Here is a 21,086-nt window from a genome sequence, read left to right as displayed (position 1 = left end):
GACACCATGCCCAGCTAATTTTTAAATTTTTTTTTGTAGGGGTGGGATCTTGCCATGTTGTCCAGGCTGATCTCAAACTCCTGGGCTCAAGCAATCACCACCACCGCCTGGGCCTCCCAAAGTGCCAGGATTACAGGTGCGAGCCACCGTGCCTGGCCTATGCTCTCATTTCTGAAATGTCTGACCTACTTAGAATTACTTGTTCAACTTCTCTCTCCTACCAGACAGGAAATTCCAGGGCGGCAGGGATTGAGTCTGGCTTGTTCACTGCTATATCCCTGGCATCTAGCATATAGTGCCTGGCACATAGTACATGCTCAGCAAATACGAATGAATAAATGGATGAAGCTCAGAGACACTGTGTAAGGTCACACAGCAGAACCTGGTCTCACTGAGCAGACTATGAACTCCATGAGGACAGGGTGGGGGGCTATGTTTTCCCACCATGGGATCCTTAGCACCATACATTGTGCCTACATGGTAGAGTTCAATAAATACTTGTTGAATGAATGGATGACTTCAAAGACTGAGATTTAAAACTCATTATTTTGCCAGGAGATGGGGGACTCAGGTACACCGTCACAAGTCCCATTTTGAGAACAAGCAGCATTTAAAGACACAGGCTGTTTCTCGACAGCCAGGATGAAAGGGGAGAAAAGAAGGCAGGCTGACCAAAGCATGAACTTTCTTTTCTGTGGCTGGAGCACTGGCCTACATCGTGCCCCCTGCCCGGCAGGAAGGGAGATGGCAGCCACGGAGCACAGGGCTTTCTGCTGTCAGTCACTGAAAAGTCAGGGTCAAGGTGGCCGAGAGAAGCAGAGGCAGCCAGACTTTCAGGAGTCCTGAAAAGAAAACAGTTACGGGGCAACTGCTAGTACGACTGTACTTTTGTGCAAATTAACATAAGCTGCCTCCTCTAGACTGACCAATCAGAAGAGGACCCCCTCTCTGGGCTGGTCTCCTAGAAAAAGGAAGCTTCCTCTTTATCTGCCCTGAAAAAGGTGGACTGATCTGAAAAAGGTAGTCGTTCCTCTGGCACTAGGCTTGGTACCTCCTCAAAAGGGCACTCTTGTGCAGTGCCCAACCTACTCAACCATCCTTAGAGACCTTGGGGGATAGTCACAGAGGGCAAACCTCTTAGGAGTGCTGTGACTCTCCATCTCTGAGCTCACCAGTACTGGGCTGAACTAGTTCAGGTCAAATGCCCAGTTAGCTGGGTGGGGTGGCTCACACCTTTAATCCCAGAATTTTGGGAGGCCAAGGCAGGCGGATCACCTGAAGTCAGGAGTTCAAGACCAGCCTGGCCACATGGAGAAACCCCATCTCTACTAGAAAATACAAAAATTAGTCGGGCATGGTGGTGCAAGCCTGTAGTTCCAGCTACTGGGGAGGCCGAGGCAGAAGAATTGCTTGAACCCAGGAGGTGGAGGTTACAGTGAGCCGAGATTGTGCCACTGCACTCCAGCCTGGGTGACAGAGCAGACTCCACTTCAAAAAAAAAAAAAAAAGGCCAGGCGCGGTGGCTCAAGCCTGTAATCCCAGCACTTTGGGAGGCTGAGACGGGCGGATCACGAGGTCAGGAGATCGAGACCATCCTGGCTAACACAGTGAAACCCCGTCTCTACTAAAAAATACAAAAAGTTAGCCGGGCGAGGTGGCGGGCGCCTGTAGTTCCAGCTACTTGGGAGGCTGAGGCAGGAGAATGGCGTAAACCCGGGAGGCGGAGCTTGCAGTGAGCCGAGATCCGGCCACTGCACTCCAGCCTGGGCAACAGAGCGAGACTCCGTCTCAAAAAAAAAAAAAAAAAAAAAAAAAGCCAGGTTAGTGTAAGAACCTCCTTAGATCCAGGTACCAGTAGCTGTTGCATAGATTTGCTTTTTACCTAGATTTTTAGACAATTCAGTAGCCATAAAAATGATGGCCATAAAAATGCGTTTTTTTCTTTGCTTTTCTGACCACAAAGTCCAGGGATAGGTGGCCATAAAAATGCCACCTGTCCCTGGCCTTTGTGGTCAGAAAAGCAAAGAAGCAGAGAAGTAGGGTTTCTTGTTTGGTCGTTGTATTCACCCCAGTACTAAGCATGCTTCTTGGCACATAGTATTACTCAATGAATATTCATCACCTATTGAATGAATCTAGTAAAAGGTGTCAGAGAGGAGCCTCGGAGCTTCAGGAAGTGCCCAAGATACAGATCTGGGGTATGTTCATATCCTTTGGGTACAGGTTTCCAATAAGTGTGTGTACATCTGCACACACAAATATGCACGCAGACAATTGCAGCTTTCTGTGCATCTGTACATGCAAATATGAATGCATGTATGTGACCTTGTGTGTGTGGGCAAACATGTCTGGATGACCTACATTCTCAAGTGCTTATCTGGGCATGCCTGTGTCTGTGTGCACATATGTACTATTGGGACACAGCATAGGTATGTGTGCATGTGTCCAGCCCTAGGTCCAGGCACCCCAGGCATTTCCATAGATACAGTTGCCTCTTCAGAACTCAAGTCCAGCCCTTCAGCACACCCTGGGACCCCAGGCAGTCAGAAGAGCAAAGAAGAAGCAGAGAAGTAGGATTTCTTGTTTGTTGTGTTTACCCCAGAACTAAACATAGTTCTTGGCACATAGTAGCACTCAAGAAATATTTGTCACCAATTTTTTTTTTTTTTTTTTTTTTGAGATGGAGTCTTTCTTTGTTGCTAGACTGGAGTACAGTGGTGCGATCTTGGCTCACTGCAACCTCTGCCTCCCAGGTTCAAGTAATTCTCCTGCGTCAGCCTCCCAAGTAGCTGGGACTATAGGCATGCACCACCACACCCAGCTAACTTTTGTATTTTTAGTAGAGACAGGGTTTCACCATGTTGGCCAGGATGGTCTCAATCTCTTAACCTCGTAATCCACTCACTTCGGCCTCCCCAAGTGCTGGGATTACAGGCATGAGCCACTGCACCCGGCCTATTTGTTACCTATTGAATGAATCTAGAAAAAAGTGTTAGGAGCCTTGGAACTTCAGTAAGTGCCCAAGATGCAGATCTGGAGTGTGTGCATATCCTTTGAGTACAAGTTTGTAGTAAGTGTGTGTATAAAATAAGTGATCTGTATACTGGAGCACACGTCCCAGCTCTACCAATTAATAGATAAATGCATGATCTCAGTAGAACCACTCAGGTTCTCTGAGCCACTCTCCTCATTTAGAAAATGGAACTAGTAACACCTCCCTTATAGAGGTGCTATGAAGCATTAACAGTTAACAGATAGAAGCCCCCCAGGAGAGTTCTGGAACAGGTCCCACTGCGGAGAGGAGCTGAACTTACCCAAGCTGCTAAAAGCAGCTCTTGAGACTGTGGCCTGGACACCTTTGGAGAAAAACAGAAGGATCAGTGAAAAAAGAATGCATGAGATTGGCAAGCAGCCTGGGAGAAACCCCTTCAATCTACTTTTCACTTCGCAGCCAGAGTTACCTCTTCAAAACTCAAATCTGATCACGTTACTCCCCTACTTCAGACCCATCAGAGGCTCTCATTGCTTTCAGGAGAAAGGTCCCAACCCTTAGCAAGAACTGCAAGGCCCCACAAGGTCTGCAGCAGCTCATCCCACACAACTCCCCTGGCCTTCTCTGAGTTCCTTTAACAGGCCAGGCTCCCTCCTGCCACAGGCCCTTTGCCCAAGCTGTACTCTTGAAACCACCTTTGCAAAATTATGACTGAGACAGTGAAAGAGAGCCAACCTAGCCGACCCCATCTTGGTTCTAACTTTTAAGTTGTCCTTGTTCCTTTCTTGGTATAAGCTGAACTAACTTTGGAAGGAACTCAGTTTATAGTTTAAAACAAAGATGATAACAGCCCTTTCCAAAAACAAACCTTCTTCTTGTCTGGGGGCTAGACTGCCTTTGTAGAACTAAGAACTTAGCTACAAGATTAGAAATTATGGTTTAGGAGTCATGCAGCTGGAGGTTACAAGATTCTGACCCTTCCTAAACCACTCCTAAGATCGGTGCTTGAGACATTGCAGACCCTGCGCTTGATGGATCAACTGGCACCACCCAGATCCCACACATCTACATGGGATTATTCAAATGGCATCTTCCTCACTGATTCACAAGCTCCATGGGAGCAGGGCCATCTACTTCTGCTCATCACAAGACCCCCAGACAGAGAGTAGGCACACATCTACTACAAATATGAATGTATGTATGTGGCCTCATGTGTGTGCAAACATGTCTGCATCATCTACATTCCTACCTGCCTGTCTGGCCTCCCCTGTGTCCTGTGTCACATTCATCCACAAATCATATGTGTGCAATGAATGGGAATAGTAAAAGGAAGGCAGTCTGTATTCCACCTTGCCCCAGAGGATCTACTTGCTCCCAGTTCTTCAGAGCTCAGTAAGGTGCCCAGTGCCAGGCTCTGTTATCCCTCTTCCTCTCCAGAGATCATTCCCAGCCAGGAATGTTGAGGAGGGAGTGGTTCTCTTACCTTTCCGTGTGATGGGACCCAAGTTCAGGACACGGGATTGATCTATGACACTCTCACTTCGGAATCTGGTCCCAGAGCAGGTCTAGAGGGAGAGGGCAATAGAAAAACACCCTCCGTGAAGGAGCCTGACTGTGGTTCTGCCACATGGAGTGGACTGCCCACCTCACAGGTGCCTCCTTCTGCCCCAGGCAGAAGTTGTTAGGAGACCTGTATACTGGGGTTCATACATGTCCCGGCTCTGCCATTTGTTAGATAGATGCAAAATCTCAGGCAAGCCACTGAAGTTCTCTGAGCCCCTCTCCTCATGAGGAAAGGGAACTAGTACTACCTCCCTTATAAAGTTGCTGTGAAGCATTAAAAGCTAACACAAATAAAGTGGACACGGTGCTTAAAAATGTCAGCTCCTGTTATTTGAACATAAGCTTGCAGATAAGCCAGAGCTTTTACCAGCCTGCCGCACTTCACAGATCCCACCTGATTTTCCCGGCAGCTTAGGTTTCCTGCCTAGCCACACCCACCTCATCTTATTGCTCATTCTATCCCTGTGGTAAAAGGGGGAAACAGGGAAGAAATATTGATTTGCTTTCTTTGTGGCCAAATGTCTTTGGTTATAAGAGATGGGTTGGAGGAGGGGAGGCGACTCACAGGCTTGCACTTTTCATTCATGGTGTCACAGAGATAGACTTCACAGTGCAGATAGACTAGGTCATAGTTTCCAGCAAACCGGAACATCTGGACGGAAAATCGGCCTTGGGAGGACTCCCCGTTCTCCACCACTTGGACAGTTGAGTCTTTAGTCTGTGGGCATCTGGGAGGGTTACACATCATTTAATGTGGTTGGTTAAACAAAGATTCTGGAGTCAGACTTCCTGGGTTCAAATATTGCTCTGTCACCTTTTAGCTGTGTGACTTTGGGCAATTTACTTAATCTCGTGTGCCTCAATTTCTCCGCCTGTACATAGGAAATGATTGCAGCCCATGTGATAAGATGTAAGGATTAAACTGGTTAATTTCTCAAAGTGTGTAGAACTGTGTGTAGCATGCCATAGGTGCTTTATATACTTGATACTAAAGTGAAACTGTCATCAGTGCAGAGCTGAAACTCTCCAAAAGCCAGCACTTCCTCATTTCCCAGGAATTACATTCAAAAATTATTAGCTGCTATGTGCTATCTACAATATGCGTGGTATAATTATAACAGTGGAAACCTCTGGGTACCGAGAGCCACTGATGAAATTGGAATATGTGCACCCATCTGCGCATATGCACCATTGTGCCCAAACACAGTTTACAAAGAGAAACCCGAAATAGAGCATGCAGAGACTCCCATGTGTGCTGGGCTGGGTCAGGATACCCATGGGCATTCTGGGGAGGCAAACTGGGCACCCTCTCTGCCATTCACACGCTTTCCTCAAAGTTGATTTACGAGGGAGGCTGGACACTGACTGCAAAACTGAGACGGGACCTTCTGGGAGTGTTTTTCACTCTTAGCTCTGTGTCTGCCATAATTCACATCTGGCCCCAAAAGTGCAGACTCCACCTGGCAAAAGAAAAGCCCTAAGGTTAAGTGGACCCAACTCCTGAAAGGCAGACAGTATGGCCTGTGAGGGCTCCATGGGCTCAAGCCAACCTGGACATTCATGTGTCCCCTCCAGGCGCTTTCACTCTCTCCCTGACTTATCTCCTCTTCGTGCCTTGTGATATTCTGACACCCATCCTAGACTGGCAGTTCTCACCCCAGCTCCCACACACACCCAGATGGAAACACATAGACACACCCTACATTTTTTCCTGCTTCTTTTTCAAAACTTTCCAAGTTTTCCACAATGTCCCTGCTGTACTTATTTTATTTTATTTTTAGAGGGAGTCTTGCTCTGCCACCTAGGCTGGAGTGCAGTGATACGATCTTGGCTCACTGCAACCTCTGCCTCCCAGTTCAAGCAATTCTCCTGTCTCAGCCTCTCGAGTAGCTGGGATTATAGGCGCTTGCCACCATGCCTGGCTAATTCTTGTATTTTTAGTAGAGACGGGGTTTCACCATGTTGACCAGGTTGGTCTTGAACTCCTGACCTCATGATCCACCTACCTCAGCTTCCCTGGTGTACTTTTTTTTTTTTTTCTTTGAGGCGGAGTTTCGCTCTTGTTGCCCAGGCTGTAGTGCAATGGTGTGATCTCAGCTCACTGCAACCTCCGCCTTCCGGGTTCAAGCTATTATCCTGCCTCAGCCTCCCAAGTAGCTGGGATTACAGGTGTGCACCACCATGCCTGGCTAATTTTTTTGTATTTTTAGTAGAGATGGGCTTCACCATATTGGCCAGGCTAGTCTTGAACTTCTGATCTCAGGTGATCCACCTGCCTCAGCCTCCCAAAGTGCTGGAATTACAGGCATGAGCCACCGTGACTGACCCCCTGCTGTACTTTTATACTCATGAAAAACAAGTTTTAAAATCCCAGCATAGCAGGTGTTATTTTTCCCCATTTATGTCTGAGAACAGAAAAACCCAGAGAGATGAGCTGACCTGTTTCTTAAAACTAAGAAATGACAAAGGCAAGATTTGAACCCAAATCTCTGTGATACTCCAATCAAGGTCATGCCAACAGTTTCCAAATTTCAGTTCTTTTTTTCTTTATTGAGCTACCACCTTTAGGAGCATTTTCCTGTGTGTCTCAACATCTCTATTATTATTTACTTACTAATTTTCTTGAAATCCACTTGTATTTTTTACTGAAATACATTTATTTTCTAGAAGAATCTTTAGGTCATGACTTCAAATGGCAGACAAGTATCACTTGCCATAAATAGAACAGGACCATACAATGAGGACAAGATCAACAAAAGAGTTGTATTAAGTTTGAGTTAGACACTGTTAATTGTAAAATGCTCTGAAACAGACTTCTGCTTTATTTTTATTGCAAAGGGAGATTCCAGATAACAAAGAAGTATGAACATCACATTAGCACTCACCTGAAAATATTCCCTTGATATAACCAGGCAGACTCTAAGACAACCTAATGGAAACAGACTACTGTCTCACAGGAATGCTTTTTCTGACAATGCAATTAAAATTGCAAATGTCTCTCTCCTTCTCCTGCTTTGTTTCTTCTATAACTTCTTTGTCATTAACATACTACATATTTCACTTTCATTTAATCGTTTGTCCTCCCCCTTTAGACTATAAGATGTATGAGGGCAGAGGTTTTTGTTCCTTCTATTTACTGTGAAGTCCACAGAACCCAACACATAGCAAGCTTCCAAAATATCTTTTCAACTTATGAATGAGAAAGTGAACCACCTTCTCATGGTAAGATTCATAGTCATCGAGTGCCTCTTGAGTGAAAGGTAGCACACTTGTGTCCTAGTTTCAATTGGCCCTTGGCTAACCATGCCCACACCTTACTCCTCCCCCAGGTGCTGGGCTGCCTGCTCCCCTGGGCAAGCCTTTCCATCCGGTTTCTTACCATTTTTTGAATTGTAAACCCTACTCAGCTCTCTGGCGAAGCTTGTACATCTCTCTTCAGAAATAATATTTTTAAATGCATACAATATATAACACATAAATATATATATTTGCAAATACATATGCATTTGATAATTCATTAATAAGGTCTAGTGAAAATTCTAATGCTATAGTAACTAAAAAGTACTGATGACCATAAATGACTTCACATGACCTGCTAATATTTCTGTAGTTTGTTGCCTGTATTTATAATGTATGGGAATGCTAAGGTTCTGCTACAGGGTAATGAATATAAAGATGCGATTTTCCGGCTGGGTGCAATGGCTCACGCCTGTAATCCCAACACTTTGGGAGACCGAGGCAGGTGCAATGACCTCAAATCATCATTTGAGGTCAGGAGTTCGAGACCAGCCTGGTCAATATGGTGAAACCCCATCTCTACTAAAAATACAAAAATTAGCCAGACGTGCTGGCCTGTGCCTGTAATCCCAGCTACTTGGGAGGCTAAGGTAGAAGAATCACTTGAACCCAGGAGGCAGAGGTTGCAGTGAGCCGAGTTTGCGCCATTGCTTTCCAGCCTTGGCAACAGAGCAAGACTCTGTCTCAAAAAAAAAAAAAAAAAAAAAAAAAAAGGATGCAATTTTCCTTCTTCCAAGTCCAAAGACCCCCTCTGAATTCTACCCGTGGGTTCCCATTTCCCATGTAGGAACCTTTGCCTTACCTGTCCTGGATGATGAAGTATTTCAGGGGGTCCGTGGCATTGCCACTGGGCGTGGCATAGCAGTTGGTCATGAGCAGTGCAAATCGGGACAGGTCACCCCCATCCAACATGGTGCCCACATAGAGAAAAGCCTCAGTGGACAGCGTCACGGAGGAGCCTTCATAGGGCTGCGTGTAGGAAGGGCTCTGGAAGAGGGCCATCCGCACGGTGAACATGCCGGTCCCGCCCACTCTGATGTTTAGGACACTGCCGGGGGAGAAGGGTTGGTGAGAGGACCAGGCTGAGAACATCCGCAGATGAGCCACTTTCTCTGGTTTGCATTCCTGGGCATTCCCTTGCAGTTATTTGCATTTTTATCCAGCAATAAGACTGGAACCCACCAACCGTTGTTTTGCAAACTGCAATAAGTACACACAGGTCAACTTGGGATCTAGATAAAATGCAGGCTCTGATTTAGTGAGTTTGGGGTGGGGCTCAAGGTCCTGCATTTCTGACAAGTGCCTGGATGCTGCTGATGCTGCTGGTCTATGGATCAATCACATCTCAAGTAACACGTCCAGTCCTTCACTTGCTACCACTGTAGCCTTTGCTACCCCTGTAACCTTCAAGATGGCAAAAAGCAAATTATTGAGAGAAACACCTGGATTCCTTCTTTAGTCTCAATCTAGAACAGGTTAAAAGGGATTGAGCTATGATGAGTCCTACAACTTGCATCCTGATCTCCATCGTGATGTACTAACATCTACAGCAGAAGACTGAGCTTTATAAATGATTTATTTTTAACCACACTGAAAACAGCCACACTGATGTGAACTTCACTGGATGATCCAACAAAGGACATTGTAAGGCTGATACCTCACGAAATAAGGCACATGAGAAATACTCCAAAATGTGGAAGTCCATTTTACAGATGCGAACTGAGTTATCAGTGAAGACTGGGGTGAGATGTCTAACTCAAGACAGAGAGAGGGACCAGGTGCTGTGGCTTATTCCTGTAATCCCAGTACTTTAGGAGGCATAGGCAGGAGGATCATTTGAGGCCAGGAGTTTAAGACTAGCCTGGTCCACATAACAAAACCCTGTCTCTACAAAAATATTTTTAAAAATAGCCCAGGGTGGTGGCATGTGTCTGTAGTCTTAGCTACCTGGGAGACTGAGGTGGGAGGATAGCTTGAGCCCAGGAATTTGAGGTTGCACTGAGCTATGATTGTGCCACTGTACTCCAGCCTGGGTGACAGAGTGAGACCCAGATTCTTAACAAAACAAAACAAAACAAAACAAAACAAAACAAAACAAAAAACCATAAAACAGAGAGATGTGGGCAAACTTGTTGTTCCCCAGAGCCTACCACGCTGAGGACAGGGCCACATTGCTCCAGGACAGTGCTTGGCCAGGTGAGGCTCCAGCCACCAGCTTGCAATGAGCACCCTTCTTCCTCCAAGTCAGCTGTGCACTCTCATCAGTGCCCAGCATCCTTTCCTGAGTCTGGCTGGCCAAGAGAGCAGAAAACTATGGGCAAGCTTCGAAGGGAAGGTCATGGTCAAGTGGAGGCTCTGGACCTGATGTCTGAATCCCAGCTCTGTCACCTGCTAGACTTTACAGCTTTGGGTGAGTCACTCAAATTTCTGTAACCCTCAATTTCCACATCAGTATAATGGGAATACTACTACTACTACTACTACTACTACTAATAATAATAATACCTTTGTCACCTAGGGCTGCTGTAGGAGTTTGATGAGATGTTCCAGGCAGAACACCAGATACAATGCCTGAGATATAGTAAGCTTTCAATAAATCTTAGTTCTTGGCAGGGTGTGGTGGCTCACGCCTGTAATCCCAGCACTTAGGGAGGCCGAGGTGGCTGGATTGCCTGAGGACAGGAGTTTGAGACCAGCCTGGCCAACATGGTGAAACCCTGTCTCTGCTAAAAATACAAAACTTAGCTGGGTATGGTGGTGGGCACTGTAATCCCAGCTACTTGGGAGGCTGAGGCAGGAGAATTGCTGGAACCCGGGAGGTGGAAGTTGCAGCAAGCCGAGATCACGCCATTGAACTCCAGCCTGGGCAACAGTGCGAGACTCCGTCTCAATAAATAAATAAATAAATAAATAAATAAATAAATAAATAAATAGTCAGTAAATCTTATTTCTTATTATGACTATTATTTTTCCATCATTGGCCTGTGATTCATCCTATTTGAAGATTTTCAATTTTATTTAGCAACAGGTTCCTTTTTAAAAATATATAATAAAATCTTAGGTGGCACCCAGTATGAATAGTTTACCCCTGCAGGTACTCTGCCAGGGCACCTCCCTTGGCCCCTACCAAGACACTTGTAAAAAGCATAATTTTTAAAACCCTCTATAATCAAATTTATTTCATTCACAGAGAAGGAAGGAAGTTGAGGTCCAAATGTGAAATACGATTTGCCCAGAGTTCCACAACAGTCTGGACTCAGACCCTTCCTGCTCTCTGGCACAACCATCCTGCCCCTTTGAAAAGTAGAGACTCTAATATTTGATTCACATCGGAATCTTCTACATCAGTTTAATGGTTGAATCTGATTCACATCACAATCATAGCTCAATGCAGCCTCAAATTCCTGGGCTCCAGCGATCCTCCCATATCATTTGATTCTTAGAGTACTGCTGTACTCTAAGAAAGGCGGTACAAGTATGGCTAAACCTATTTCACAGATGAAAATATTGACACCCAGAGAGGGGCTGTCAACTTCCCAAAGCCAGGCTCAACAACTCACTCAAGCTCATACAACTAGTAAGTGACAGAGCTGGGGCTTGAACCAGGCAGTGCTCTGACTCTGTCCCCCCCTGGCCAGGGGATAACCATCACTTATGACAAAGTCTAGATTTGAACCTGAGCTCCAGAATTCCTGGCTCTTCCACTGGGCAACCCTGATTCCCAGCCCTCACTCCCAGCAGTTGACAGAGAAGCTCATGGTTAAGGGGTTTTGGGGTAGAATCGTCTAGGGGCCTCAGGGACCCTCTCTGGCCGCACCTGACCACTGGCTGTAGGGAGGTCTTCAGGCTGACTTTCATGTCCAGGGGGTAGGAACATGCAAAGTTGATTTTGATGTTGCGGTCACGGATGATGATCTCATCTGCCAGGTAGAGGGTGTTGCTGTAAGTGGCGTGGGTTTCATTCCTCTGTATTGTAGGGAATGGGGGAGTAGGGGTGGGATGAGAGAAAGAGGCATGAGAATCTGAGTAGGACTTCAAAGCCAAATCTTCTGGTCTCTGGCTACTTGTGAGCTGCTCTCCTAGTCTCCTTGATAAAAAGCTGCCTATGACCGGGCGCGGTAGCTCATGCCTGTAATCCCAGCACTTTGGGAGGCCGAAGCAGGTAGATCACCTGAGGTCAGGAGTTTGAAACCAGCCTGACCAATATGGTGAACTAAAAATACAAAAAAAAGTAGCCAGGCATGGTGACGGGTGACTATAATCCCAGCTACTCAGGAGGCTGAGACAGGAGAATTGCTTGAACCCTGGAAGCAGAGCTTGCAATGAGCCAAGATCGTGCCACTGCACTCCAGCCTGGGCAACAGAGGGAGATTCCATCTCAAAAAAAAAAAAAAAAAAAAAAAAAAAAATCCCAGAACAGTTAAAAACTCCCTGTACAGCCTGAACTATGAGCCAATTAATCATCTTTTCTTTACAAATTAGAAAAAAAGTTACAACAGCAATGACTATTCATGCGCACATGTCATGTGCCAGACCCTGAGTGGAATACCCCTCCTGAGTCATTGCATTAGTCCCTTCAGTGACCCTAAGAGGTGGCGCTGCCACATCCCTGCTTCCTGGACAAGAAGACAGAGGTTCATAGTAAGAGAGTCACTGAGGGATTGCCCACAGTACATGACATCTCACAAGCCTAGGCCCTTTTCAGCACCCCGTGCTTCCTCTCTTGAAAACTAAAAACCATATGCCAAGTCATCATTAATGGAATTTCAAATACCATCCGTGGAAAATGACGTTAATTATTTCTGTTTGTTTGTTTGGGGACAGAGTCTCACTCTGTTATCCAGGCTGGAGTGCAGTCGTGCAAATCTTGGCTCACCACAACCTCCACTTTCTGGGTTCAAGTGATTCTTCTGCCTTAGACTCCCAAGTAGCTGGGATTACAGGCGTCCACCACCACACCCAGCTAATTTTTGCATTTTTAGTAGAGATGGGGTTTCTCTGTGCTGGCCAGGCTGGTCTCAAACCCCTGACCTCAAGATATCCACCCGCCTCAGCCTCCCAAAGTGTTGGGATTATAGGCGTGAGCCACCATGCCCGGCCAACATTAAATCTTTCTTTCTCTCCCTTTTTTCTTTTCCCTTTCTCTCTCTTTCTTTCTTTCTTTCTTTCTTTCTTTCTTTCTTTCTTTCTTTCTTTCTCTCTCTTTCTTTCTCTCTTTCTCTCTCTCTCTTTCTCTCTCTCTCTCTTTCTCTCTTTCTCTTTCTCTCCTTTCTCTCTTTCTTTCTTTCTTTCTTTCTTTCTTTCTTTCTTTCTTTCTTTCTTTCTTTCTTTCTTTCTTTCTTTCTTTCTTTTTCTTCTGGTAATGAGAGAGGTGGCAGGATATACTGCTCCACTCACACAAACATTTACCTCTGGGTTTCATTTGAGGAGACCTCTGTAGGTAAGGTCATGGTTCTCTGTACATTAAGGATACAGACCTTGCCTTCCAGGACCACTGGAGTCAAACAGATAAGTTTCTGAACCCAATGCTGATGCCTACTGGCTGGGACAATCACTATTATCGCCCTACTTTTCCCATCTGTAAAATGGAGAACTATCACCATGAATTGCTCTCTTTAGTTGAAGCTGATGTTTATTGAGCACTTACTGTGTGCAGTCACTGTCCTAGTCACTTTAACACATTAACTCATTCAGTCCTCTCAATACACCTGTGGAGTAGGTACTATTATTTCTCCACTTTACAGTTGATGAAACTGAGGCACAGCCAGGCCAAATAACTCCCCAAAGCTACTATAACTAGAAAGTGATAGAGCTGAAGCTTGAACCAGGCAGTGCTCTGGTTCTGTCCGCCACTGGCCAGGACGTACCGTCAACACTGTTCCACAGGGGCCATCCCGGGTTGGGGTCACTACAGACACCCAGTCCCGGTTGTCTCTGTCATTGAAGCCCGAGCACCGGCTGTCACTCAGGTACATGAAGACCTTCTCGAAGCCCAGACTCTTCAGCTGGCACTTGCCCAGGGACACCTTCATGTCATTGGCCCCACATTCCAGCCTGTGCTCCAGGAGGGAGATGTCTGAAACAGGTTAGGCGGGATTGAGGGCCTGTGTCTGTAGCTTGGCTGGGCCGATCACTACCTGGAGGTGCTCCAGATTGGACCTCTGACATCAATGGATATATCCTGGGTTCCCCTAAATGTGGGTTATATACCAAATGCAAGAGGGTTTGGGGGAGGGGGGTGGTTGATGTCCCAGCGTTAAATAACAATGAATACTAGTTAAAAAAAAAAAAAAAAAAAGGCCGGATATGGTGACTCATGCCTATAATCTCAGCACTTTGGGAGGCTGAGACAGGCAGATCACTTGAGGTCAGGAGCTCAAGACCAGCCTGGCCAACATGGTGAAATCCCATCTTTACTAAAAAAAAAAAAAAAAAAAAATGTAGCCAGGCGAGGTGGTGGGCACCTGTAATCCCAGCTACTTGGAGGTGCTGAGGCAGGAGAATTGCTTGAACCTGGAAGGCAGACATTGCAGTGAGCTGAGATCGCACCATTGCACTCCAGCCTGGGTGACAGAGGGAGACTCGTAAAAGAAGGAAGGAAGGAAGGAAGGAAGGAAGGAAGGAAGGAAGGAAGGAAGGAAGGAAGGGGAGGGAGGGAGGAAGGGAGGGAGGGAGGAAGGGAGGGAGGGAGGAAGGAAAAGAGAGAGAGAAAGAAAAGAAAAAGAAAGAAAGGAAGAAAGAAAGAAAGAAAAGAAAGAAAGGAAGGAAGAAAGAAAGAAAAGAAAGAAAGAAAGAAAAAGAAAGAAAGAAAGAAAGAAAGAAAGAAAGAAAGAAAGAAAGAAAGAAAGAAAGAAAGAAAGAAAGGAAGGAAGGAAGGAAGGAAGGAAGGAAGGAAGAAAGGAAGGAAGGAAGGAGGGAGGGAGGGAGGGAAAGAAAGGAGGGAGGGAGGAAAGAAGGAAAAGAGAGAGAGAAAGAGAAGAAAAGGAAAGAAAAAGAAAGAGAAAGAAAGAAAGAAAGAGGGAAAGAAAGAAAGAGAAAGCAAGCAAGCTGCAATTGCTTTCTACCCTTTTCACATCAAGGAGACAGTCCCAGCTTGCCACTAATGTCTTTAATGCCATATACACACTAACTTCCCTCTCTCTCTCACTCTTTTTTTGAGACGGAGTTTCTCTCTTGTCACCCAGGCTGGAGTGCAGTGGTGCCATCTTGGATTACTGCAACCTCCCCCTCTAGGATTCAGGTGATTCTACTGCCTCTGCCTCCCGAGTAGCTAGATTTACAGGCACCTGCCATCAGACTCGGCTAATTTTTGTGTTTTTAGTAGAGATGGAATTTTGCCATGTTGGCCAGGCTGGTCTTGAACTCCTGACCTCAGGTGATCCGCCCGCCGCGGCCTCCCAAAGTGCTGGGATCTGTTACAGGCATGAGCCACTGCACTCGGCCCACTAACTTCCATCTCAAACAGGGCAGGCCTCGGGCTCAGAGTTTGGGGCAGGAAACAACACTCAGCTAGAATTCTTTTTTAATTTTTTAAAAATTAAAGTATTTTTCTAATTTTTAGTATTTATTTTTTAAAATTTGTTTTATTGAAGTATTACACAACTGCTGGAATTTAGTAACTTTCTTTTCTTTTTAGTAACTTTTATTTTTACAGTTAACTTTCTATCCAAGGTAAGCATAACTTGCCACAGACAGATGAAGTCGTGACCATCAACATTCCAAATTTGCTTAAGAGATTCAGTCCATTAGAAGAAAAACAACTTAATAATAAAAGTCATGGCACAGGTAACACTGGGATAAAGCAAGTGAACCAGGGTGCCAATTGTAAAGTTGGCACTTGGATGTAACTAAAATCATGACTGAAGTCTGGAAAATACTGTTTTCATCTTCAATAATTGTACCTATGAGAAATCTGAGGCTTGTGCCTGGCCCAGAGTCCTGAGCTGATTGGTGGTCTGGTCACCAGGCCTGAGCTGATTGGTGGACTGGTCACCGGGCCTGTGTTCTGGTTGGCTCCCAGATGGCAGCAACGCGTGTGCCTACTGCGGTGTGGGGCCTCAGAAAGAAGGTTGGGAGTTCCCCAAACCTCTGAGAGCTTTGAAATCAACTAAAGGGAGGCTCAGGGAGCCTCAGAGAGCCTCTTGCTGGCTTTAATGGGTATTAGTGGATCTTCTCTTTTCACTCAGGTTGGATATGCAGCCCCTGCGTCACACCCATATGGCCCCAATCTCACAGGGGAGGAATATGTCCCTTCCCCAGTCAATGACAGGTTTCTCAACAACCCGTTTCCTCCCCACTGGCCTCACCAGTGATGTTGAAGTCCTGTTTGCACTGGCAGTGCCATCTGCCATTATTCGATTTGCAGTCTTCGTCTAAACTGCACTCCTCACACGTCCCCTCCACGGAGCTGGGGTCTGCAGGGTCACAGGGACAGACAGACAGTCAATAAGGACACACCCCTGTCTTCTGCAGTGCCTATCCAGGCCTGGGATGAGGACTGTGGGGAGACGCCCAGCTGACCTGTGCAGTACGCCAGGTGACACTCGGGGGGCGCCGTCAGGTTGTAGACGTAGTAGCCGCCGGCACAGGCCTTCACCTGGATGGACGCATCCCACAGGCAGCAGTGGCCGCTCCAGTGCGCGCAGGCCTTGCGGCTTACAATGCCCTGGTCGCTGGACGGATGCGAGCCGTTGAGCCACATGGGGGCGGCCGTGTTGCAGCGCAGGACTGGCACGCAGGTCTCGGCCAGGCGCACACCGCCCTGGCCCACGAAGCGGTACCAGCCGCGCAGGTCCGTGTCGCAGTAGTAGCCCTCCCCGTACTCGGTGCTGCGCCAGTACTCGTCCAGGATGCGGTGCGCCTGGCACGGATCCGCGCACACGAGCGTGTCGCCCTCGGGCACGCAGTCCAGCCCCGGCCCGCAGGAGCCCGGGGAACACTCACAGTGCCATCCATCCCCCCAGTAGCCCGCGGGGCATACGCACGAGTAGTTGCCCACCACATTGACACACGTGGCCAGGGCGTGGCAGTGGCTAAGCCCAGGCTCTGCGCACTCATCCACGTCTGTGCAGCCGAGCCCGGGCGACAGGCGGAAGCCTTCGTGGCAGACGCAGGAGAAGGAGCCTGGCGTGTTTACGCAGCGGCTGTTGGCGGAGCAGTTGTGAGCACCAGGAATGGCGCACTCATCCACGTCCACGCAGGTCAGACCGTCGCCGGCGAAGCCCTCCTTACAGGTGCATGTCGTGGCAGCCTCATCCTCCTTGCAGGTGGCATTGCTGTGACATTCAGAGCACCATCCTGTGGACGGAAGAGCCCAGCCTCCGAGTGTTGGGCAGCTGGGCCCATGGCCACCCAGAGATCCTTCCCTCGTTCTCCAGGGAACTCATATTATAATTTAAGACTTATTCCCTAGCAGACTCCCTCCAAAACAAGGAAAGAAAGAAAGAAACAAAACTCCCCTGAAGATGTCAAGCTTCCACCATTCATTCTGTGTTTATTTCACTGTATTTTTAAACTTTATTTATTTATTTTTTTTAGAGAGGGGATCTAGCTCTGTCGCCCAGGCTGGAGTGCAGTGGTGCGATCATAGCTCATTGTAGCCTACACTTCCTGGGCTCAAGCGCTCCACTCCCTCTGCCACCACCGCACCCTGCCTCAGCTTCCCAAAAAGCCAGGACCACAGGCACCCGCCATCAGGCCCAGCTCCACCACTGATTTTTGTGTTAAGCATTGCTTTCAAGCTGTCTTCTTTTAAAATAGTCACATTCTCACATTCAGAAAAGTAATGCACAGAATTCCTGTACTCTGGTAGGATTTGCAATGAACCTGTTGCCCCTCCCTGCCTTTGCACATTTTGTTTTCTGCCAGATCTGCTTCCCTGACTGGCAAAACCTTCATCAGGACCCTGCTCAGTGTCGCCTCCTCTCTGAGGAGTCCTCCAACCCCACCAGGCAGGGCAGTTGTACTTTGCTCCTCCATAAGAAAAATAACTGTTAAAAAAAAAAAAAATAAGCTGTTGTTTATTAAGCAGTTACTCTACGCCAGGCAATAGGATGTGCACTTTTCATTCACTATCTTGTTGAATACTTCCCAACAGCCTTGTGAGGTCAGTTTTTTATTTATCCTTATTTTAAAGACAAGGAAACTGAGGTTCAGAGGGATTAAGCTCCTTGCTCCTTTGGTAAGAAGTAGAACCAGGATACAGACGCAGATGGCAGGACCACAAAATATGTGCTTTTAACCAGGACATCACAATAGTATTCATCATGCCCCAATGTACTCCAGGGAGAAAATGAAAGTGGGGTGAGAGCAAATATCAGCCCAATGGAGTGACCTCTTAAGGTTGAAAGGGAAGGTGTTTGGAGCCTCCTGCATTGGTTCAAATCTCCTATGTGATATAGTATGTTTTTGACTTCCAATACAGGGCCTTCAGGCCTTAGAGATGTTGTAGCCCCTTGCTTTTCAATGTGTGCTCCAAGGACCCCAGTACCAGCATCACCTGGAAGCTTGTTAAAAATTCAGCATCTCAGGTCCCACTGCAGATCTGCTGAACCAGAATCTGCATTTCAGCAAAATTTCTAAGTCAGCCCTATGCATACCGAGGTCTAAGAAATGAACTTAGAATGAAGACAATGCAAGTCCCAAGTGCAATAGGAGGATTGAGATCGCCTCTGACATGGGCTACATTGCTCCGCTCCCCACCACATTCACACATGCACGTGCATACACACACATACAATGCACACACACTTCTCACTTACTTGCTTCTGAGGAGTCAGTGGCTGCAGTTGTGATTAACCAAGAGGCCACCACCAACAACAGCACCCAAGTCAGAGATGGCTGTCCCATCCTTTCTGCTCTTCCCAGCTACTTCTGGTCTAGAGAACACCTGCCCAAAGGCAAGACGGGTTGGCCCTTTGAGTTTTTCTCTCTGTCTCTGATGTCTGGTGTCCTGTGAACAGAGATGGATGGGACAAATGCATGATCGAACTCTCCTCCCCACAGCTGGGAGGAGTGCTTTGATTGTATAGTATAAACTCCAGGAGGTGTCACTTATATGGACTAAAAAAATTGCAGAACACTGCAGCCCTTGTTTTGCTGGCACTTTCTCCCTTCTATTCCCCATCCTTACCTCACCAACGTCCCAGTCTTGGCTCCCCAAGTCTCAGCACATTGCACGTTTTGAAGGACTGAGTCATTTGGAGCAGGAAGTAGCAAGATGGAATAGTGTTCTGTTCTGAACTCACCACTTTATTGAAGGGAGCTTTGGATTTTAACTGATCCTCTGCCTGGAGACTTTCAATTTGCCCAGATCACTTATTCATTCAACAAACATCTATTGAGTAGCTACATTGTGCCCAACAGGGAGCTAGTCACCATGGAGAACAATGAATACAACAAAATCTGCTCCTTCATGCAACTCACATATTGTAAAGAAGTGGCTTGAGACAAGCAACTTGAGAGGTAATTAACCTTCACAATGCATTTTAATGTTTCTGGACTGGTCACTTATTATTTCTTTTAACTGGAAAAATAGTCCAAGGTGAATGCCAGTATTACCCCAGCGTTTAGAGCAGCAAAATAGCGTGGCATGTTGGCTAAGTATGGAGGAGCTGCAGCCTGCAACTGGGATTCAAATCCCTGTTTTACTGATCACGAACACTGTGACGTTGGGTATTTCAGTTCACTAAGTCTCCGTTTTTGTCTGTGAAATGGAGATTGCTGCTTTCGCAAACTGGATATCTATGATGGGCCAGGCTCAGTTCAAAGACGTCCATGTGCTCAAAGACATTGGGTCCTAGAGCAACGTTTTCCAGATCTTTGTGACCATGATGTGCTACAAGAAAAACATTTTATGTCTCCAGGTGCAGTGGCTCACACCTGTAATCTCAGCACTTTGGGAGGCCGATGGGGGTGGATCACGAGGTCAGAAGTTTGAAACCAGCCTGGCCAACATGGTGAAATCCTATCTCCAATAAAAATACAAAAATTAGCTGGGCGTGGTGGCATGCACCTGTAATCCCAGCTACTCGGGAGGCTGAGGCAGGAGAATTGCTTGAATCTGAGAGGCAGAGGTTGCAGTGAGCTGAGACTGCGCCACTGCCCTCCTGCCTGGGTGACAATGTGAGACTCCATCTCAAAAAAAAAAAAAAAAAAAGGAAAGAAAAACATTTTATGTCACGATCTAGTGCAGTCGCTTCTGTGTGTATGTGCACACACACATAAAATAAAAGTTTTATAAGACAACTGATATCCTTACTATCCTGACTATATTAAGTCATTTAATTTGTACCACAACCCTACGAGATAAGTATTACCCTAGTTTGCAGATGAGAAAACAGAGGAACAAAGATGCTGCTTGCCTCAAATGTGTATTGCTTACTGACATATTCTATTATACTTAATTAAAAGAAGTCTCTGGATATAACCCACAAATGGAATGATTTTATGACCCACTAATGAGTTGCGACCTAAAACACTGCGTTTTGTCACTGGGATTAACTAAGATGACATATGTCAAGCAGGGCCCAGCACATAGCAAATGTTCTTGTTCATTGTCGTATCCCTGGTACCCGGCGCATAATAGGTGCATAACTAATATTCATGGAATAAGTCAAAAAATAGTAGTCACTGTTACTAGGACAGAGGGGATCAAAGAGAGGAAAACTAACTTACCAAAGATTATGAAGCCAATAATGATAATTATTGAATAATGACTCAAATCCAGGTCTGACCCCAGTGTCCAAGGTCTTAATTTCCTCTCCTACCTCCCTCAAATAGAATGGGGAGAAGCTGGGCTAGGAGAAGACAGCTACAGATAGCCTTACCTGAAGCCGGAAAGGTAGAGTTAGTCTGGTTACGATGTGCCTCATACTTATATATACACATTTGCCCCAGGCTGGCAATCTTTCCTCCAATTATTCTCTAGTTCTGTTTTTTGATATTGTTTTCTTGGGGGTGGAATATTTTTTTCTCCTGGCATAATGTTTGCCTTGTCCAAGCTGTGAGGTGGTTGTTGTTCTTTTTCCTAATAGCTAGAGACCCCAAATGATTGACATTGGGGGGGGTCACCCCTGTGCCCGGAAGTACAAGGTCACTGTTTCACACCTTCTCACAGCAAAAGATTCCTTAGTTAGAAATTAACTGGGAAAGCAGTGCCAAGGTGCTGGGCTTCTTCCTGGTCACTGACAAGGGCAGGGTGGGTCCAAGGAGCCAGGCAACTGCCAGTATCTAA

At 46.4% G+C, this 21,086-nt stretch overlaps 1 protein-coding gene across 2 annotated transcripts; it reads right to left on the bottom strand.

The window, feature by feature from the left end:
- Window positions 1–527: 527 nt before the first annotated feature.
- On the bottom strand, window positions 528–20,864 carry UMOD (uromodulin). Of its 2 annotated transcripts, none has more exons than XM_003916621.3 (11): window positions 20,680–20,864; window positions 18,613–18,803; window positions 16,373–17,149; window positions 16,159–16,266; window positions 13,720–13,928; window positions 11,670–11,818; window positions 8,655–8,900; window positions 5,121–5,283; window positions 4,476–4,557; window positions 3,315–3,356; window positions 528–842 (listed from the first exon to the last, which is right to left on the bottom strand). In XM_003916621.3, exons 2-11 carry the CDS (start codon window positions 18,698–18,700, stop codon window positions 781–783), a joined length of 1,926 nt encoding a protein of 641 aa, XP_003916670.1. In that variant the 5' UTR covers window positions 18,701–18,803; window positions 20,680–20,864; the 3' UTR covers window positions 528–780. The 2 variants fall into 2 exon arrangements, with proteins under 2 accessions (XP_003916670.1, XP_009194371.1); XM_009196107.1 differs by having other exon boundaries at window positions 20,528–20,702.
- Between the last annotated feature and the right edge of the window lie 222 nt (window positions 20,865–21,086).

The sequence above is a fragment of the Papio anubis genome, chromosome 18 (assembly GCF_008728515.1).
Source record: "Papio anubis isolate 15944 chromosome 18, Panubis1.0, whole genome shotgun sequence".
Taxonomy (NCBI): Eukaryota; Metazoa; Chordata; class Mammalia; order Primates; family Cercopithecidae; genus Papio; species Papio anubis.
This window is presented reverse-complemented; position numbering and strand designations above follow the sequence as displayed.

Excerpts from the sequence above, each read along its gene's own strand:
- UMOD (XM_003916621.3), bottom strand. The coding sequence starts at position 18,700 with ATGGGACAGCCATCTCTGACTTGGGTGCTGTTGTTGGTGGTGGCCTCT. Across the intron at positions 5,284-8,654 it reads TACTTCATCATCCAGGACAG|ATGCCCACAGACTAAAGACT; the intron begins GTAAGGCAAAGG and ends TAACCCTCCCAG. Across the intron at positions 843-3,314 it reads AGCTGCTTTTAGCAGCTTGG|GACTCCTGAAAGTCTGGCTG; the intron begins GTAAGTTCAGCT and ends TTTTCTTTTCAG.